The sequence below is a fragment of the Nerophis lumbriciformis genome, linkage group LG18 (assembly GCF_033978685.3).
Source record: "Nerophis lumbriciformis linkage group LG18, RoL_Nlum_v2.1, whole genome shotgun sequence".
Taxonomy (NCBI): Eukaryota; Metazoa; Chordata; class Actinopteri; order Syngnathiformes; family Syngnathidae; genus Nerophis; species Nerophis lumbriciformis.
The window spans coordinates 2223638-2240320 of record NC_084565.2 but is presented as its reverse complement, the minus strand read 5'-3'; the positions used below and the strand labels follow the sequence as shown (position 1 = coordinate 2240320).

Sequence of the window (16683 nt, the reverse complement as noted above, 5' to 3'; positions counted from 1 at the left end):
AACCAGCTAAAAAAAAGCTAGCATGCTAACAGTGCTATGTTGACATGCTAACAATAGCATGCTTACATTTAGCATTATTGAAATACCAAAATATACGACACTGGTGTATAGCTGCTGAATTAGCTACACAATCTAGCATGCTAATGTTAGCATGCATCAAGTACCAACATATGACTGAGTTGTATACCAAAATAACGAGCTAAAAAAAGCTAGCATGCTAACAGTGCTATGTTGACATGCTAACAATAGCATGCGTACATTTAGCATTATTGAAATACCAAAATATACGACACTGGTGTATAGCTGCTAAATTAGCTACACAATCTAGCATGCTAATGTTAGCATGCATCAAGTACCAACATATGACTGAGGTGTATACCAAAATAACGAGCTAAAAAAAGCTAGCATGCTAACAGTGCTATGTTGACATGCTAACAATAGCATGCTTACATTTAGCATTATTGAAATGCAAAAAAATATACGACCATGGTGTATAGCTGCTAAATTAGCTACACAATCTAGCAAGCTAATGTTAGCATGCATCAAGTACCAATGTAAGCATGCTATTGTTAGCATGTCAACATAGCACTGTTAGCATGCTAGCTTCTTTTAGCTTGTTATTTTGGTATGCACCTCTGTCATATGTTGGTACTTGATGCATGCTAACATTAGCATGCGAGATTGTGTAGCTAATTTAGCAGCTATACACCAGTGTCGTATATTTTGGTATTTCAATCATGCTAAATGTAAGCATGCTATTGTTAGCATGTCAACATAGCACTGTTAACATGTTAGCTTCTTTTAGCTCGTTATTTTGGTATACACCTCAGTCATATGTTGGTACTTGATGCATGCTAGCATTAGCATGCTAGATTGTGTAGCTAATTTAGCAGCTATACACCATGGTCGTGTATTTTGGCATTTCAATAAAGCTAAATATAAGCATGCTATTGTTAGCATGTCAACATAGCACTGTTAACATGCTAGCTTCTTTTAGCTCGTTATTTTGGTATACACCTCTGTCATATGTTGGTACTTGATGCATGCTAACATTAGCATGCTAGATTGTGTAGCTAATTTAGCAGCTATACACCAGTGTCGTATATTTTGGTATTTCAATAATGCTAATTGTAAGCATGCTATTGTTAGCATGTCAACATAGCACTGTTAGCATCCTAGCTTTTTTTTAGGTAATTATTTTGGTATGCACCTCTGTCATATGTTGATACTTGATGCATGCTAACATTAGCATGCTAGATTGTGTAGCTAATTTAGCAGCTATACACCAGTGTCGTATATTTTGGTATTTCAATAATGCTAAATGTAAGCATGCTATTGTTAGCATGTCAACATAACACTGTTAGCATGCTAGCTTTTTTTTTTAGCTAATTATTTAGATATACACCTCTGTCATATGTTGGTACTTGATGCATGCTAACATTAGCATGCTAGATTGTGTAGCTAATTTAGCAGCTATACACCATGGTCGTGTATTTTGGCATTTCAATATTGCTAAATGTAAGCATGCTATTGTTAGCATGTCAACATAGCACTGTTAACATGCTAGCTTCTTTTAGCTCGTTATTTTGGTATACACCTCAGTCATATGTTGGTACTTGATGCATGCTAGCATTAGCATGCTAGATTGTGTAGCTAATATAGCAGCTATACACCATGGTCGTGTATTTTGGCATTTCAATAAAGCTAAATATAAGCATGCTATTGTTAGCATGTCAACATAGCACTGTTAGCATGCTAGCTTCTTTTAGCTCGTTATTTTGGTACTTGATGCATGCTAACATTAGCATGCTAGCATTTTACATAATATTTTCAGGTGCACACCTCAGTAATATATCCCGGTACCTGACGCCTGTTACAGTTAGCATGTTGGAATGCTAGCTATTTTAGCAGCTTTAGTGGTATATATTTTGGTATTTCACTAATGCTAGCTGTGGCTAGCATGTTAGCTTTTTTTTCCCGCTCATTTTGCTCTTATCTATTGTTACTTGACGCTATCTGGCCAGTGTGCCAAGTGTTAGTTTTTCAGTTCTTCAACAGTCTTAACGAAAATAACGAAATTTCATATCGTAGCGAAATTTTCACCGAAATGTTCTAGTTCTTTGGAAAAAAACAACTATTTGTTGTACTGGTTTTAAAGGTGAAAACCACCAAAATGCTCTGATTTGTCAGTGTGTGGCCCTCAGTAGAAAAGGTTTGGGCAGCCCTTCCCTGGCACTCTCTGCTGTTGAGTAGTCCACCATGTGAGCAAAGGCCATACTTTCATCCTGGATCCATTCTGCTTGGTGGCCATCAACGCCTCTTGTGTCGCCCCAGGCAAGAAGTCCCACCTGCGTAAGACCACGGAGAAGAAGCCCCCCGCCCAGGAGACCACCGCCAAGCTGCAGCAGTCCAAAGCCTGGAAGCTGGAGAACGAGTTCTACGAGTTTGCGCTGGAGCACTTCCAGTTTGTGCGCGCCCACGCCGTCCGGGAGAAGGACGGCGAACTATTGGCGCTTGCCCAGAGCTTCTTCTACGAGAAGATCTACCCCAAAGCCAGTTGAGGAGCAGCAGACTGAAACTGAAACTGAAACTCTCTGGCTGGAAACTCTTCATGCCTTGTTGCGCTTCCACAGGATCACTCAAGACACTTTTGAAAATGGCTAAAAAATCTCATGCTGGGGACTTTTGTACGCATTCTATTTCTAGTGCTTGTTTACACCGGGACCAAATATCACTGCAGCCCCTTAGTGCTGAGCTAGCACCTCATGCCACTCAATAGGTGCCATTTGTTACCTTTCTCAATCATATTCAACCATCTCTATCTGCTTGTTGACCAGGTTCCTTAGATTGTGACTCATTTGACAGGACTGATAGTAGTTTCAACAACAAAAACATTAGGTAACAGGACTGAAAGTAGTTTCATCAACAAAAAACATTAGGTAACAGGACTGATAGTAGTTTGAACAACAAAAAACATTAGGTAACAGGACTGATACTAGTTTCAACAACAAAAAACATTAGGTAACAGGACTGAAAGTAGTTTCAACAACAAAAAACATGAAGTAACAGTACTGATAGTAGTTTTTACAACAAAAAACATTAGGTAACAGGACTGATAGTAGTTTCAACAACAATAAACATTAGGTAACAGGACTCATAGTAGTTTCAACAACAAAAAACATTAGGTAAAAGGACTGATGGTAGTTTCGACAGCAAAAAACATTAGGTAACAGGACTGATAGTAGTTTCAATAACAAAAAACCATTAGGTAACAGGACTGATAATAGTTTCAACAACAAAAAACATTAGGTAACAGGACTGATAGTAGTTTCAACAACAAAAAACATTAGGTAACAGGACTGATAGTAGTTTCAACAACAAAAAACATTAGGTAACAGGACTGATAGTAGTTTCAACAACAATAAACATTAGGTAACAGGACTCATAGTAGTTTCAACAACAAAAAACATTAGGTAAAAGGACTGATAGTAGTTTCAACAACAAAAACATTAGGTAACAGGACTGATAGTAGTTTCAACAACAAAAAACATTAGGTAACAGGACTGATAGTAGTTTCAACAACAAAAACATTAGGTTACATGACTGATTGTAGTTTCGACAACAAAAAACATTAGGTAACAGGACTGATAGTAGTTTCAACAACAAAAAACTTTGGGTAGCAGGACTGATAGTAGTTTTAACAACAAAAAACATTAGGTAACAGGACTGAAAGTAGTTTCAACAAAAAACATTAGGGAACAGGACTGATAGTAGTTTTAACAACAAAAAACATTAGGTAACAGAACTGATGGTAGTATTAACAACAAAAAACATTAGGTAACAGGACTGATAGTAGTTTCAACAACAATAAACATTAGGTAACAGGACTTATAGTAGTTTCAACAACAAAAAACATTAGGTAGCAGGACTGATAGTAGTTTCAACAACAAAAAACTTTAGGTAACAGGACTGATAGTAGTTTCAACAACAAAAACATGAAGTAACAGGACTGATAGTAGTTTCAACAACAAAAAACATTAGGTAACAGGACTGAAAGTAGTTTCAACAACAAAAAACATTAGGTAACAGGACTGATAGTAGTTTCAACAACAAAAAACATTAGGTAACAGGACTGATACTAGTTTCAACAACAAAAAACATTAGGTAACAGGACTGAAAGTAGTTTCAACAACAAAAAACATGAAGTAACAGGACTGATAGTAGTTTTTACAACAAAAAACATTAGGTAACAGGACTGATAGTAGTTTCAACAACAAAAAACATTAGGTAACAGGACTCATAGTAGTTTCAACAACAAAAAACATTAGGTACCAGGACTGATAGTAGTTTGAACAACAAAAAACATTAGGTAGCAGTACTGAAAGTAGTTTCAACGACAAAAACATGAAGTAACAGGACTGATAGTAGTTTCAACAACAAAAAACATTAGGTAACAGGACTGAAAGTAGTTTCAACAACAAAAAACATTAGGTAACAGGACTGATAGTAGTTTCAACAACAAAAACATTAGGTAACAGGACTGATAGTAGTATTAACAACAAAAAACATTAGGTAACACGACAGAGTAGTTTCAACAACAATAAACATTAGGTAACAGGACTTATAGTAGTTTCAACAACAAAAAACATTAGGTAACATAACTGATAGTAGTTTCAACAACAAAAAACATTAGGTAACAGGACTGAAAGTAGTTTCAACAACAAAAAACATGAAGTAACAGGACTGATAGTAGTTTTTACAACAAAAAACATTAGGTAACAGGACTGATAGTAGTTTCAACAACAAAAAACATTAGGTAACAGGAGTCATAGTAGTTTCAACAACAAAAAACATTAGGTACCAGGACTGATAGTAGTTTGAACAACAAAAAACATTAGGTAGCAGTACTGAAAGTAGTTTCAACAACAAAATACATTAGGTAACAGGACTGAAAGTAGTTTCATCAACAAAAAACATTAGGTAACAGGACTGATAGTAGTTTGAACAACAAAAAACATTAGGTAACAGGACTGATACTAGTTTCAACAACAAAAAACATTAGGTAACAGGACTGAAAGTAGTTTCAACAACAAAAAACATGAAGTAACAGTACTGATAGTAGTTTTTACAACAAAAAACATTAGGTAACAGGACTGATAGTAGTTTCAACAACAATAAACATTAGGTAACAGGACTCATAGTAGTTTCAACAACAAAAAACATTAGGTAAAAGGACTGATGGTAGTTTCGACAGCAAAAAACATTAGGTAACAGGACTGATAGTAGTTTCAACAACAAAAAACATTAGGTAAAAGGACTGATGGTAGTTTCGACAGCAAAAAACATTAGGTAACAGGACTGATAGTAGTTTCAATAACAAAAAAACATTAGGTAACAGGACTGAAAGTAGTTTCAACAAAAAAAACATTAGGTAACAGGACTGATAATAGTTTCAACAACAAAAAACATTAGGTAACAGGACTGAAAGTAGTTTCAACAACAAAAAACATGAAGTAACAGTACTGATAGTAGTTTTTACAACAAAAAACATTAGGTAACAGGACTGATAGTAGTTTCAACAACAATAAACATTAGGTAGCAGGACTCATAGTAGTTTCAACAACAAAAAACATTAGGTAAAAGGACTGATAGTAGTTTCGACAGCAAAAAAACATTAGGTAACAGGACTGATAGTAGTTTCAATAACAAAAAAACATTAGGTAACAGGACTGAAAGTAGTTTCAACAAAAAACCATTAGGTAACAGGACTGATAATAGTTTCAACAACAAAAAACATTAGGTAACAGGACTGATAGTAGTTTCAACAACAAAAAACATTAGGTAACAGGACTGATAGTAGTTTCAACAACAAAAAACATTAGGTAACAGGACTGATAGTAGTTTCAACAACAAAAAACATTAGGTAACAGGACTGATAGTAGTTTCAACAACAATAAACATTAGGTAACAGGACTCATAGTAGTTTCAACAACAAAAAACATTAGGTAAAAGGACTGATAGTAGTTTCAACAACAAAAACATTAGGTAACAGGACTGATAGTAGTTTCAACAACAAAAAACTTTAGGTAAAAGGACTGATAGTAGTTTCAACAACAAAAACATTAGGTAACAGGACTGATAGTAGTTTCAACAACAAAAAACATTAGGTAACAGGACTGATAGTAGTTTCAACAACAAAAACATTAGGTTACATGACTGATTGTAGTTTCGACAACAAAAAACATTAGGTAACAGGACTGATAGTAGTTTTAACAACAAAAAACATTAGGTAACAGGACTGAAAGTAGTTTCAACAAAAAACATTAGGGAACAGGACTGATAGTAGTTTTAACAACAAAAAACATTAGGTAACACGACTGAGAGTAGTTTCAACAACAATAAACATTAGGTAACAGGACTTATAGTAGTTTCAACAACAAAAAACATTAGGTAGCAGGACTGATAGTAGTTTCAACAACAAAAAACTTTAGGTAACAGGACTGATAGTAGTTTCAACAACAAAAACATGAAGTAACAGGACTGATAGTAGTTTCAACAACAAAAAACATTAGGTAACAGGACTGAAAGTAGTTTCAACAACAAAAAACATTAGGTAACAGGACTGATAGTAGTTTCAACAACAAAAAACATTAGGTAACAGGACTGATACTAGTTTCAACAACAAAAAACATTAGGTAACAGGACTGAAAGTAGTTTCAACAACAAAAAACATGAAGTAACAGGACTGATAGTAGTTTTTACAACAAAAAACATTAGGTAACAGGACTGATAGTAGTTTCAACAACAAAAAACATTAGGTAACAGGACTCATAGTAGTTTCAACAACAAAAAACATTAGGTACCAGGACTGATAGTAGTTTGAACAACAAAAAACATTAGGTAGCAGTACTGAAAGTAGTTTCAACGACAAAAACATGAAGTAACAGGACTGATAGTAGTTTCAACAACAAAAAACATTAGGTAACAGGACTGAAAGTAGTTTCAACAACAAAAAACATTAGGTAACAGGACTGATAGTAGTTTCAACAACAAAAACATTAGGTAACAGGACTGATAGTAGTATTAACAACAAAAAACATTAGGTAACACGACAGAGTAGTTTCAACAACAATAAACATTAGGTAACAGGACTTATAGTAGTTTCAACAACAAAAAACATTAGGTAACAGGACTGATACTAGTTTCAACAACAAAAAACATTAGGTAACAGGACTGAAAGTAGTTTCAACAACAAAAAACATGAAGTAACAGGACTGATAGTAGTTTTTACAACAAAAAACATTAGGTAACAGGACTGATAGTAGTTTCAACAACAAAAAACATTAGGTAACCGGAGTCATAGTAGTTTCAACAACAAAAAACATTAGGTACCAGGACTGATAGTAGTTTGAACAACAAAAAACATTAGGTAGCAGTACTGAAAGTAGTTTCAACAACAAAATACATTAGGTAACAGGACTGATAGTAGTTTCAACAACAAAAAACTTTAGGTAACAGGACTGATAGTAGTATTAACAACAAAAAACATTAGGTAACACGACTGAGAGTAGTTTCAATAACAAAAAACATTAGGTAACAGGACTGATAGTGGTTTTAACAACAAAAAACATTAGGTAACAGGACTGAAAGTAGTTTCAACAAAAAAAAACATTAGGTAACAGGACTGATAGTAGTTTCAACAACAAAAAACATAAGGTAACAGGACTGATAGTAGTTTCAGCAACAAAAAAACATTAGGTAACAGGACTGAAAGTAGTTTCAACAAAAAACATTAGGCAACATGACTGATAGTAGTTTTAACAACAAAAAACATTAGGTAACAGGACTGATAGTAATTTAAACAACAAAATATTTGGTAACAAGACTGAAAGTAACAGGAGTGAGTTATTAAGCATAAAATTAGTAAATACACTGAATATCGACAGATGACATTTATGCTAATAGCATGTAAACACTCAGTACATGAAATTGTTCCAACAAAAACACTATTAGGTAACAGGACTGAAAGTAATGCGAGTGAGTTATTATGCATAGAATTTGAAAATGCGATGGCATTTATGCTAATAACATGTTGATACTAAAACGTTACATTGTTTCAACACAAAATTATAGGTAACAGGACTGAAATTTACATGAGTAAGATTGTAAGCATATCATTTAAAAATGCATTCAATATTGTGATGGCATTTATGCTAACAACATGTTGACACTAAAAACTTTACGTTGCCCATCCATCCATTTTCTACCGCTTGTCCCTTACGTGGTGGCGGGGGGTCGCTGGAGCCTATCTCAGCTGCATTCGGGCGGTATAGCATGTAAACACTAGTGTTTCAACAACAAATAATTTAGGTAACAGGAGTGAGTTTTTAGCAAATAAAATATAGCCACAGGGCATTTATGCTCATAACATGTTGACACTAAAAACATTACATTGTTTCAACAAAAAATAATAGGTAACAGGACTGAAAGTAACAGGAGTGAAATTTTAAGCATAGCATTTGAAAATGCATTAAATATTGTGATGGCATTCATGCTAATAAAATGTTGACACTAAATTATTTCCATTGTTACAACGAAAACAACTATTATGTAACAGGACTGAAAGTAACAGGAGTGAGTTATTAAGCATAGAACGAGCAAATATTGACGGATAACATTTAACGCTAATAGCATGTAAACACTAGTGTTTCAACTGAAAGTAATTTAGGTAACAGGAGTGAGTTTTTAGAAAATAAAATACAGCTACAGGGCATTTATGACACTAAAAACATTACATTGTTTCAACAAAAAATAATAGGTAACAGGACTGAAAGTAACAGGAGTAAAATTTTAAGCACAGCATTTGAAAATGCATTAAATATTGTGATGGCATTTATGCTAATAAATTGTTGACACTAAATCCTAATTTTGCTTGTTCTATGCTTAATAACTCACTCCTGTTACTTACAGTCCTGTTACCTAATAGTTTTTTTGTTGTAACAATGGAAAGGACTCAATGTTTACTTGTACTAATAAATAAACATGCTTAATAACTCACTCCTGTTTCTTACGGTCCTGTTACCTAATAGTTTTTTTGTTGTAACAATGGAAAGGATTCAATGTTTACTTATACTAATAAATAAACATTGAAATCCTTCCATTGTTACAACAAAAAAACTATTATGTAACAGGACTGAAAGTAGCAGGAGTGAGTTATTAAGCATAGAACGAGCAAATACACCAAATATTGACGGATAACGTTAATGCTAATAGCATGTAAACACTAGTGTTTCAACTGAAAGTAATTTAGGTAACAGGAGTGAGTTTTTGGCAAATAAAATATAGCCACAGGGCATTTATGCTCATAACATGTTGACACTAAAAACATTACATTGTTTCAACAAAAAATAATAGGTAACAGGACTGAAAGTAACAGGAGTGAAATTTTAAGCATAGCATTTGAAAATGCATTAAATATTGTGATGGCATTCATGCTAATAAAATGTTGACACCAAATCCTTTCCAATGTTACAACAAAAATAACTATTATGTAACAGGACTGAAAGTAACAGGAGTGAGTTATTAAGCATAGAACCAGCAAATACACCAAATATTGACGGATAACATTAACGCTAATAGCATGTAAACACTAGTGTTTCAATAAAAAGTAATTTAGGTAACAGGAGTGAGTTTTTAGAAAATAAAATACAGCTATAGGGCATTTATGACACTAAAAACATTACATTGTTTCAACAAAAAAATAATAGGTAACAGGACTGAAAGTAACAGGAGTGAAATTTTAAGCACATCATTTGAAAATGCATTAAATATTGTGATGGTATTTATGCTAATAAATTGACACTAAATCCTAATTTTGCTCGTTCTATGCTTAATAACTCACTCCTGTTACTTACAGTCCTGTTACCTAATAGTTTTTTTGTTGTAACAATGGAAATGATTCAATGTTTACTTATACTAATAAATAAACATTGAATCCTTTCCATTGTTACAACAAAAAGACTATTAGGTAACAGGACTGAAAGTAACAGGAGTGAGTTATTAAGCATAGTGTTTACATCCTATTAGCATTAACGTTATCTGTCAATATTTGGTGTATTTGCTCGTTCTATGCTTAATAACTCACTCCTGTTACTTACGGTCCTGTTACCTAATAGTTTTTTTTGTAACAATGGAAATGATTCAATGTTTACTTATACTAATAAATAAACATTGAATCCTTTCCATTGTTACAACAAAAAGACTATTAGGTAACAGGACTGAAAGTAGCAGGAGTGAGTTATTAAGCATAGAACGAGCAAATACACCAAATATTGACGGATAACGTTAATGCTAATAGCATGTAAACACTAGTGTTTCAACTGAAAGTAATTTAGGTAACAGGAGTGAGTTTTTGGCAAATAAAATATAGCCACAGGGCATTTATGCTCATAACATGTTGACACTAAAAACATTACATCGTTTCAACAAAAAATAATAAGTAACAGGACTGAAAGTAACAGGAGTGAAATTTTAAGCATAGCATTTGAAAATGCATTAAATATTGTGATGGCATTCATGCTAATAAAATGTTGACACCAAATCCTTTCCAATGTTACAACAAAAATAACTATTATGTAACAGGACTGAAAGTAACAGGAGTGAGTTATTAAGCATAGAACGAGCAAATACACCAAATATTGACGGATAACATTAACGCTAATAGCATGTAAACACTAGTGTTTCAACTGAAAGTAATTTAGGTAACAGGAGTGAGTTTTTAGAAAATAAAATACAGCTATAGGGCATTTATGACACTAAAAACATTACATTGTTTCAACAAAAAAATAATAGGTAACAGGACTGAAAGTAACAGGAGTGAAATTTTAAGCACATCATTTGAAAATGCATTAAATATTGTGATGGCATTTATGCTAATAAATTGTTGACACTAAATCCTAATTTTGCTTGTTCTATGCTTAATAACTCACTCCTGTTACTTACAGTCCTGTTACCTAATAGTTTTTTTGTTGTAACAATGGAAATGACTCAATGTTTACTTGTACTAATAAATAAACATGCTTAATAACTCACTCCTGTTTCTTACGGTCCTGTTACCTAATAGTTTTTTTGTTGTAACAATGGAAGGATTTCAATGTTTATTTATTAGTATAAGTAAACATTGAATCCTTTCCAGGATTCAATGTTTACTTATACTAATAAATAAACATTGAAATCCTTCCATTGTTACAACAAAAAAACTATTAGGTAACAGGACTGAAAGTAGCAGGAGTGAGTTATTAAGCATAGAACGAGCAAATACACCAAATATTGACGGATAACATTAATGCTAATAGCATGTAAACACTAGTGTTTCAACTGAAAGTAATTTAGGTAACAGGAGTGAGTTTTTGGCAAATAAAATATAGCCACAGGGCATTTATGCTCATAACATGTTGACACTAAAAACATTACATTGTTTCAACAAAAAATAATAGGTAACAGGACTGAAAGTAACATGAGTGAAATTTTAAGCATAGCATTTGAAAATGCATTAAATATTGTGATGGCATTCATGCTAATAAAATGTTGACACTAAATTATTTCCATTGTTACAACGAAAACAACTATTATGTAACAGGACTGAAAGTAACAGGAGTGAGTTATTAAGCATAGAACGAGCAAATATTGACGGATAACATTTAACGCTAATAGCATGTAAACACTAGTGTTTCAACTGAAAGTCATTTAGGTAATAGGAGAGAGTTTTTAGAAAATAAAATACAGCTACAGGGCATTTATGATACTAAAAACATTACATTGTTTCAACAAAAAATAATAGGTAACAGGACTGAAAGTAACAGGAGTGAAATTTTAAGCATAGCATTTGAAAATGCATTAAATGTTGTGATGGCATTTATGCTAATAAATTGTTGACACTAAATCCTAATTTTGCTTGTTCTATGCTTAATAACTCACTCCTGTTACTTACAGTCCTGTTACCTAATAGTTTTTTTGTTGTAACAATGGAAAGGACTCAATGTTTACTTGTACTAATAAATAAACATGCTTAATAACTCACTCCTGTTTCTTACGGTCCTGTTACCTAATAGTTTTTTTGTTGTAACAATGGAAAGGATTCAATGTTTACTTATACTAATAAATAAACATTGAAATCCTTCCATTGTTACAACAAAAAAACTATTAGGTAACAGGACTGAAAGTAGCAGGAGTGAGTTATTAAGCATAGAACGAGCAAATACACCAAATATTGACGGATAACGTTAATGCTAATAGCATGTAAACACTAGTGTTTCAACTGAAAGTAATTTAGGTAACAGGAGTGAGTTTTTGGCAAATAAAATATAGCCACAGGGCATTTATGCTCCTAACATGTTGACACTAAAAACATTACATTGTTTCAACAAAAAATAAGTAACAGGACTGAAAGTAACAGGAGTGAAATTTTAAGCATAGCATTTGAAAATGCATTAAATGTTGTGATGGCATTCATGCTAATAAAATGTTGACACTAAATTATTTCCATTGTTACAACGAAAACAACTATTATGTAACAGGACTGAAAGTAACAGGAGTGAGTTATTAAGCATAGAACGAGCAAATATTGACGGATAACATTTAACGCTAATAGCATGTAAACACTAGTGTTTCAACTGAAAGTCATTTAGGTAACAGGAGAGAGTTTTTAGAAAATAAAATACAGCTACAGGGCATTTATGATACTAAAAACATTACATTGTTTCAACAAAAAATAATAGGTAACAGGACTGAAAGTAACAGGAGTGAAATTTTAAGCACAGCATTTGAAAATGCATTAAATGTTGTGATGGCATTTATGCTAATAAATTGTTGACACGAAATCCTAATTTTGCTCGTTCTATGCTTAATAACTCACTCCTGTTACTTACAGTCCTGTTACCTAATAGTTTTATTGTTGTAACAATGGAAAGGATTCAATGTTTACTTATACTAATAAATAAACATTGAATAATTTCCATTGTTACAACAAAAAAACTATTAGGTAACAGGACTGAAAGTAGCAGGAGTGAGTTATTAAGCATAGAACGAGCAAATACACCAAATATTGACGGATAACGTTAATGCTAATAGCATGTAAACACTAGTGTTTCAACTGAAAGTAATTTAGGTAACAGGAGTGAGTTTTTGGCAAATAAAATATAGCCACAGGGCATTTATGCTCATAACATGTTGACACTAAAAACATTACATTGTTTCAACAAAAAATAATAGGTAACAGGACTGAAAGTAACAGGAGTGAAATTTTAAGCATAGCATTTGAAAATGCATTAAATATTGTGATGGCATTCATGCTAATAAAATGATGACACTAAATTTCCATTGTTACAACAAAAACAATTATTATGTAACAGGACTGAAAGTAACAGGAGTGAGTTATTAAGCATAGAACCAGCAAATACACCAAATATTGACGGATAACATTAACGTTAATAGCATGTAAACACTAGTGTTTCAATTATAACATGTTGACACTAAAAACATTACATTGTTTCAACAAAAAATAATAGGTAACAGGACTGAAAGTAACAGGAGTGAAATTTTAAGCACAGCATTTGAAAATGCATTAAATATTGTGATGGCATTTATGCTAATAAAATGTTGACACCAAATTCTAGTTTTGCTCGTTTTATGCTTAATAACTCACTCCTGTTACTTACAGTCCTGTTACCTAATAGTTTTTTTGTTGTAACAATTGAAAGGATTCAATGTTTACTTAAACTAATAAATAAACATTGACTCATTTCCATTGTTACAACAAAAAAACTATTATGTAACAAGACTGAAAGTAGCAGGAGTGAGTTATTAAGCATAGAACGAGCAAATACACCAAATATTGACAGATAACGTTAATGCTAATAGCATGTAAACACTAGTGTTTCAACTGAAAGTAATTTAGGTAACAGGAGTGAGTTTTTGGCAAATAAAATATAGCCACAGGGCATTTATGCTCATAACATGTTGACACTAAAAACATTACATTGTTTCAACAAAAAATAATAAGTAACAGGACTGAAAGTAACAGGAGTGAAATTTTAAGCATAGCATTTGAAAATGCATTAAATATTGTGATGGCATTCATGCTAATAAAATGTTGACACCAAATCCTTTCCAATGTTACAACAAAAATAACTATTATGTAACAGGACTGAAAGTAACAGGAGTGAGTTATTAAGCATAGAACGAGCAAATACACCAAATATTGACGGATAACATTAACGCTAATAGCATGTAAACACTAGTGTTTCAATAAAAAGTAATTTAGGTAACAGGAGTGAGTTTTTAGAAAATAAAATACAGCTATAGGGCATTTATGACACTAAAAACATTACATTGTTTCAACAAAAAAATAATAGGTTAAAGGACTGAAAGTAACAGGAGTAAAATTTTAAGCACATCATTTGAAAATGCATTAAATATTGTGATGGTATTTATGCTAATAAATTGACACTAAATCCTAATTTTGCTCGTTCTATGCTTAATAACTCACTCCTGTTACTTACAGTCCTATTACCTAATAGTTTTTTTGTTGTAACAATGGAAATGACTCAATGTTTACTTATACTAATAAATAAACATTGAATCCTTTCCATTGTTACAACAAAAAAACTATTGGGTAACATGACTGAAAGTAGCAGGAGTGAGTTGTTAAGCATAGAACGAGCAAATACACCAAATATTGACGGATAACATTAATGCTAATAGCATGTAAACACTAGTGTTTCAACAACAAATAATTTAGGTAACAGGAGTGAGTTTTTAGCAAATAAAATATAGCCACAGGGCATTTATGCTCATAACATGTTGACACTAAAAACATTACATTGTTTCAACAAAAAATAATAGGTAACAGGACTGAAAGTAACAGGAGTGAAATTTTAAGCATAGCATTTGAAAATGCATTAAATATTGTGATGGCATTCATGCTAATAAAATGATGACACTAAATTTCCATTGTTACAACAAAAACAATTATTATGTAACAGGACTGAAAGTAACAGGAGTGAGTTATTAAGCATAGAACCAGCAAATACACCAAATATTGACGGATAACATTAACGTTAATAGCATGTAAACACTAGTGTTTCAACTGAAAGTAATTTAGGTAACAGGAGAGAGTTTTTAGAAAATAAAATACAGCCACAGGGCATTTATGACACTAAAAACATTACATTGTTTCAACAAAAAATAATAGGTAACAGGACTGAAAGTAACAGGAGTGAAATTTTAAGCACAGCATTTGAAAATGCATTAAATGTTGTGATGGCATTTATGCTAATAAATTGTTGACACTAAATCCTAATTTTGCTCGTTCTATGCTTAATAACTCACTCCTGTTTCTTACGGTCCTGTTACCTAATAGTTTTTTTGTTGTAACAATGGAAAGGATTCAATGTTTACTTATACTAATAAATAAACATTGAAATCCTTCCATTGTTACAACAAAAAAACTATTAGGTAACAGGACTGAAAGTAACAGGAGTGAGTTATTAAGCATAGAACGAGCAAATACACCAAATATTGACGGATAACATTAATGCTAATAGCATGTAAACACTAGTGTTTCAACTGAAAGTAATTTAGGTAACAGGAGTGAGTTTTTGGCAAATAAAATATAGCCACAGGGCATTTATGCTCATAACATGTTGACACTAAAAACATTACATTGTTTCAACAACAAATAATAAGTAACAGGACTGAAAGTAACAGGAGTGAAATTTTAAGCATAGCATTTGAAAATGCATTAAATATTGTGATGGCATTCATGCTAATAAAATGTTGACACCAAATCCTTTCCAATGTTACAACAAAAATAACTATTATGTAACAGGACTGAAAGTAACAGGAGTGAGTTATTAAGCATAGAACCAGCAAATACACCAAATATTGACGGATAACATTAACGCTAATAGCATGTAAACACTAGTGTTTCAATTATAACATGTTGACACTAAAAACATTACATTGTTTCAACAAAAAATAATAGGTAACAGGACTGAAAGTAACAGGAGTGAAATTTTAAGCACAGCATTTGAAAATGCATTAAATATTGTGATGGCATTTATGCTAATAAAATGTTGACACCAAATCCTAGTTTTGCTCGTTTTATGCTTAATAACTCACTCCTGTTACTTACAGTCCTGTTACCTAATAGTTTTTTTGTTGTAACAATTGAAAGGATTCAATGTTTACTTAAACTAATAAATAAACATTGAATCATTTCCATTGTTACAACAAAAAAACTATTATGTAACAAGACTGAAAGTAGCAGGAGTGAGTTATTAAGCATAGAACGAGCAAATACACCAAATATTGACGGATAACGTAAATGCTAATAGCATGTAAACACTAGTGTTTCAATTAAAAGTAATTTAGGTAACAGGAGTGAATTTTTAGCAAATAAAATATAGCCACAGGGCATTTATGCTCATAACATGTTGACACTAAAAACATTACATTGTTTCAACAAAAAATAATAGGTAACAGGACTGAAAGTAACAGGAGTGAAATTTTAAGCATAGCATTTGAAAATGCATTAAATATTGTGATGGCATTCATGCTAATAAAATGATGACACTAAATTTCCATTGTTACAACAAAAACAATTATTATGTAACAGGACTGAAA

The 16683-nt window shown here is 32.3% G+C and overlaps 1 protein-coding gene across 15 annotated transcripts in view; it reads left to right on the top strand.

Moving 5' to 3' along the window:
* hs2st1b (heparan sulfate 2-O-sulfotransferase 1b) overlaps positions 1-8607 on the top strand; it is a 48342-nt gene extending 39735 nt beyond the window's left edge. The window contains exons 7-10 of one of the 15 annotated variants that reach the window (XR_012050933.1): positions 2335-3594; positions 4042-4531; positions 4940-5349; positions 7635-8605. Coding sequence is in view for 1 of the 15 variants with exons in the window: in XM_072915057.1 (XP_072771158.1) it covers positions 2335-2561 (227 nt within the window). In the remaining 14 variants the exon portion in view is untranslated. The other 14 variants (XR_012050936.1, XR_012050935.1, XR_012050934.1 and 11 more) reach the window with 14 other exon arrangements.
* The last annotated feature ends 8076 nt before the right edge of the window (positions 8608-16683 follow it).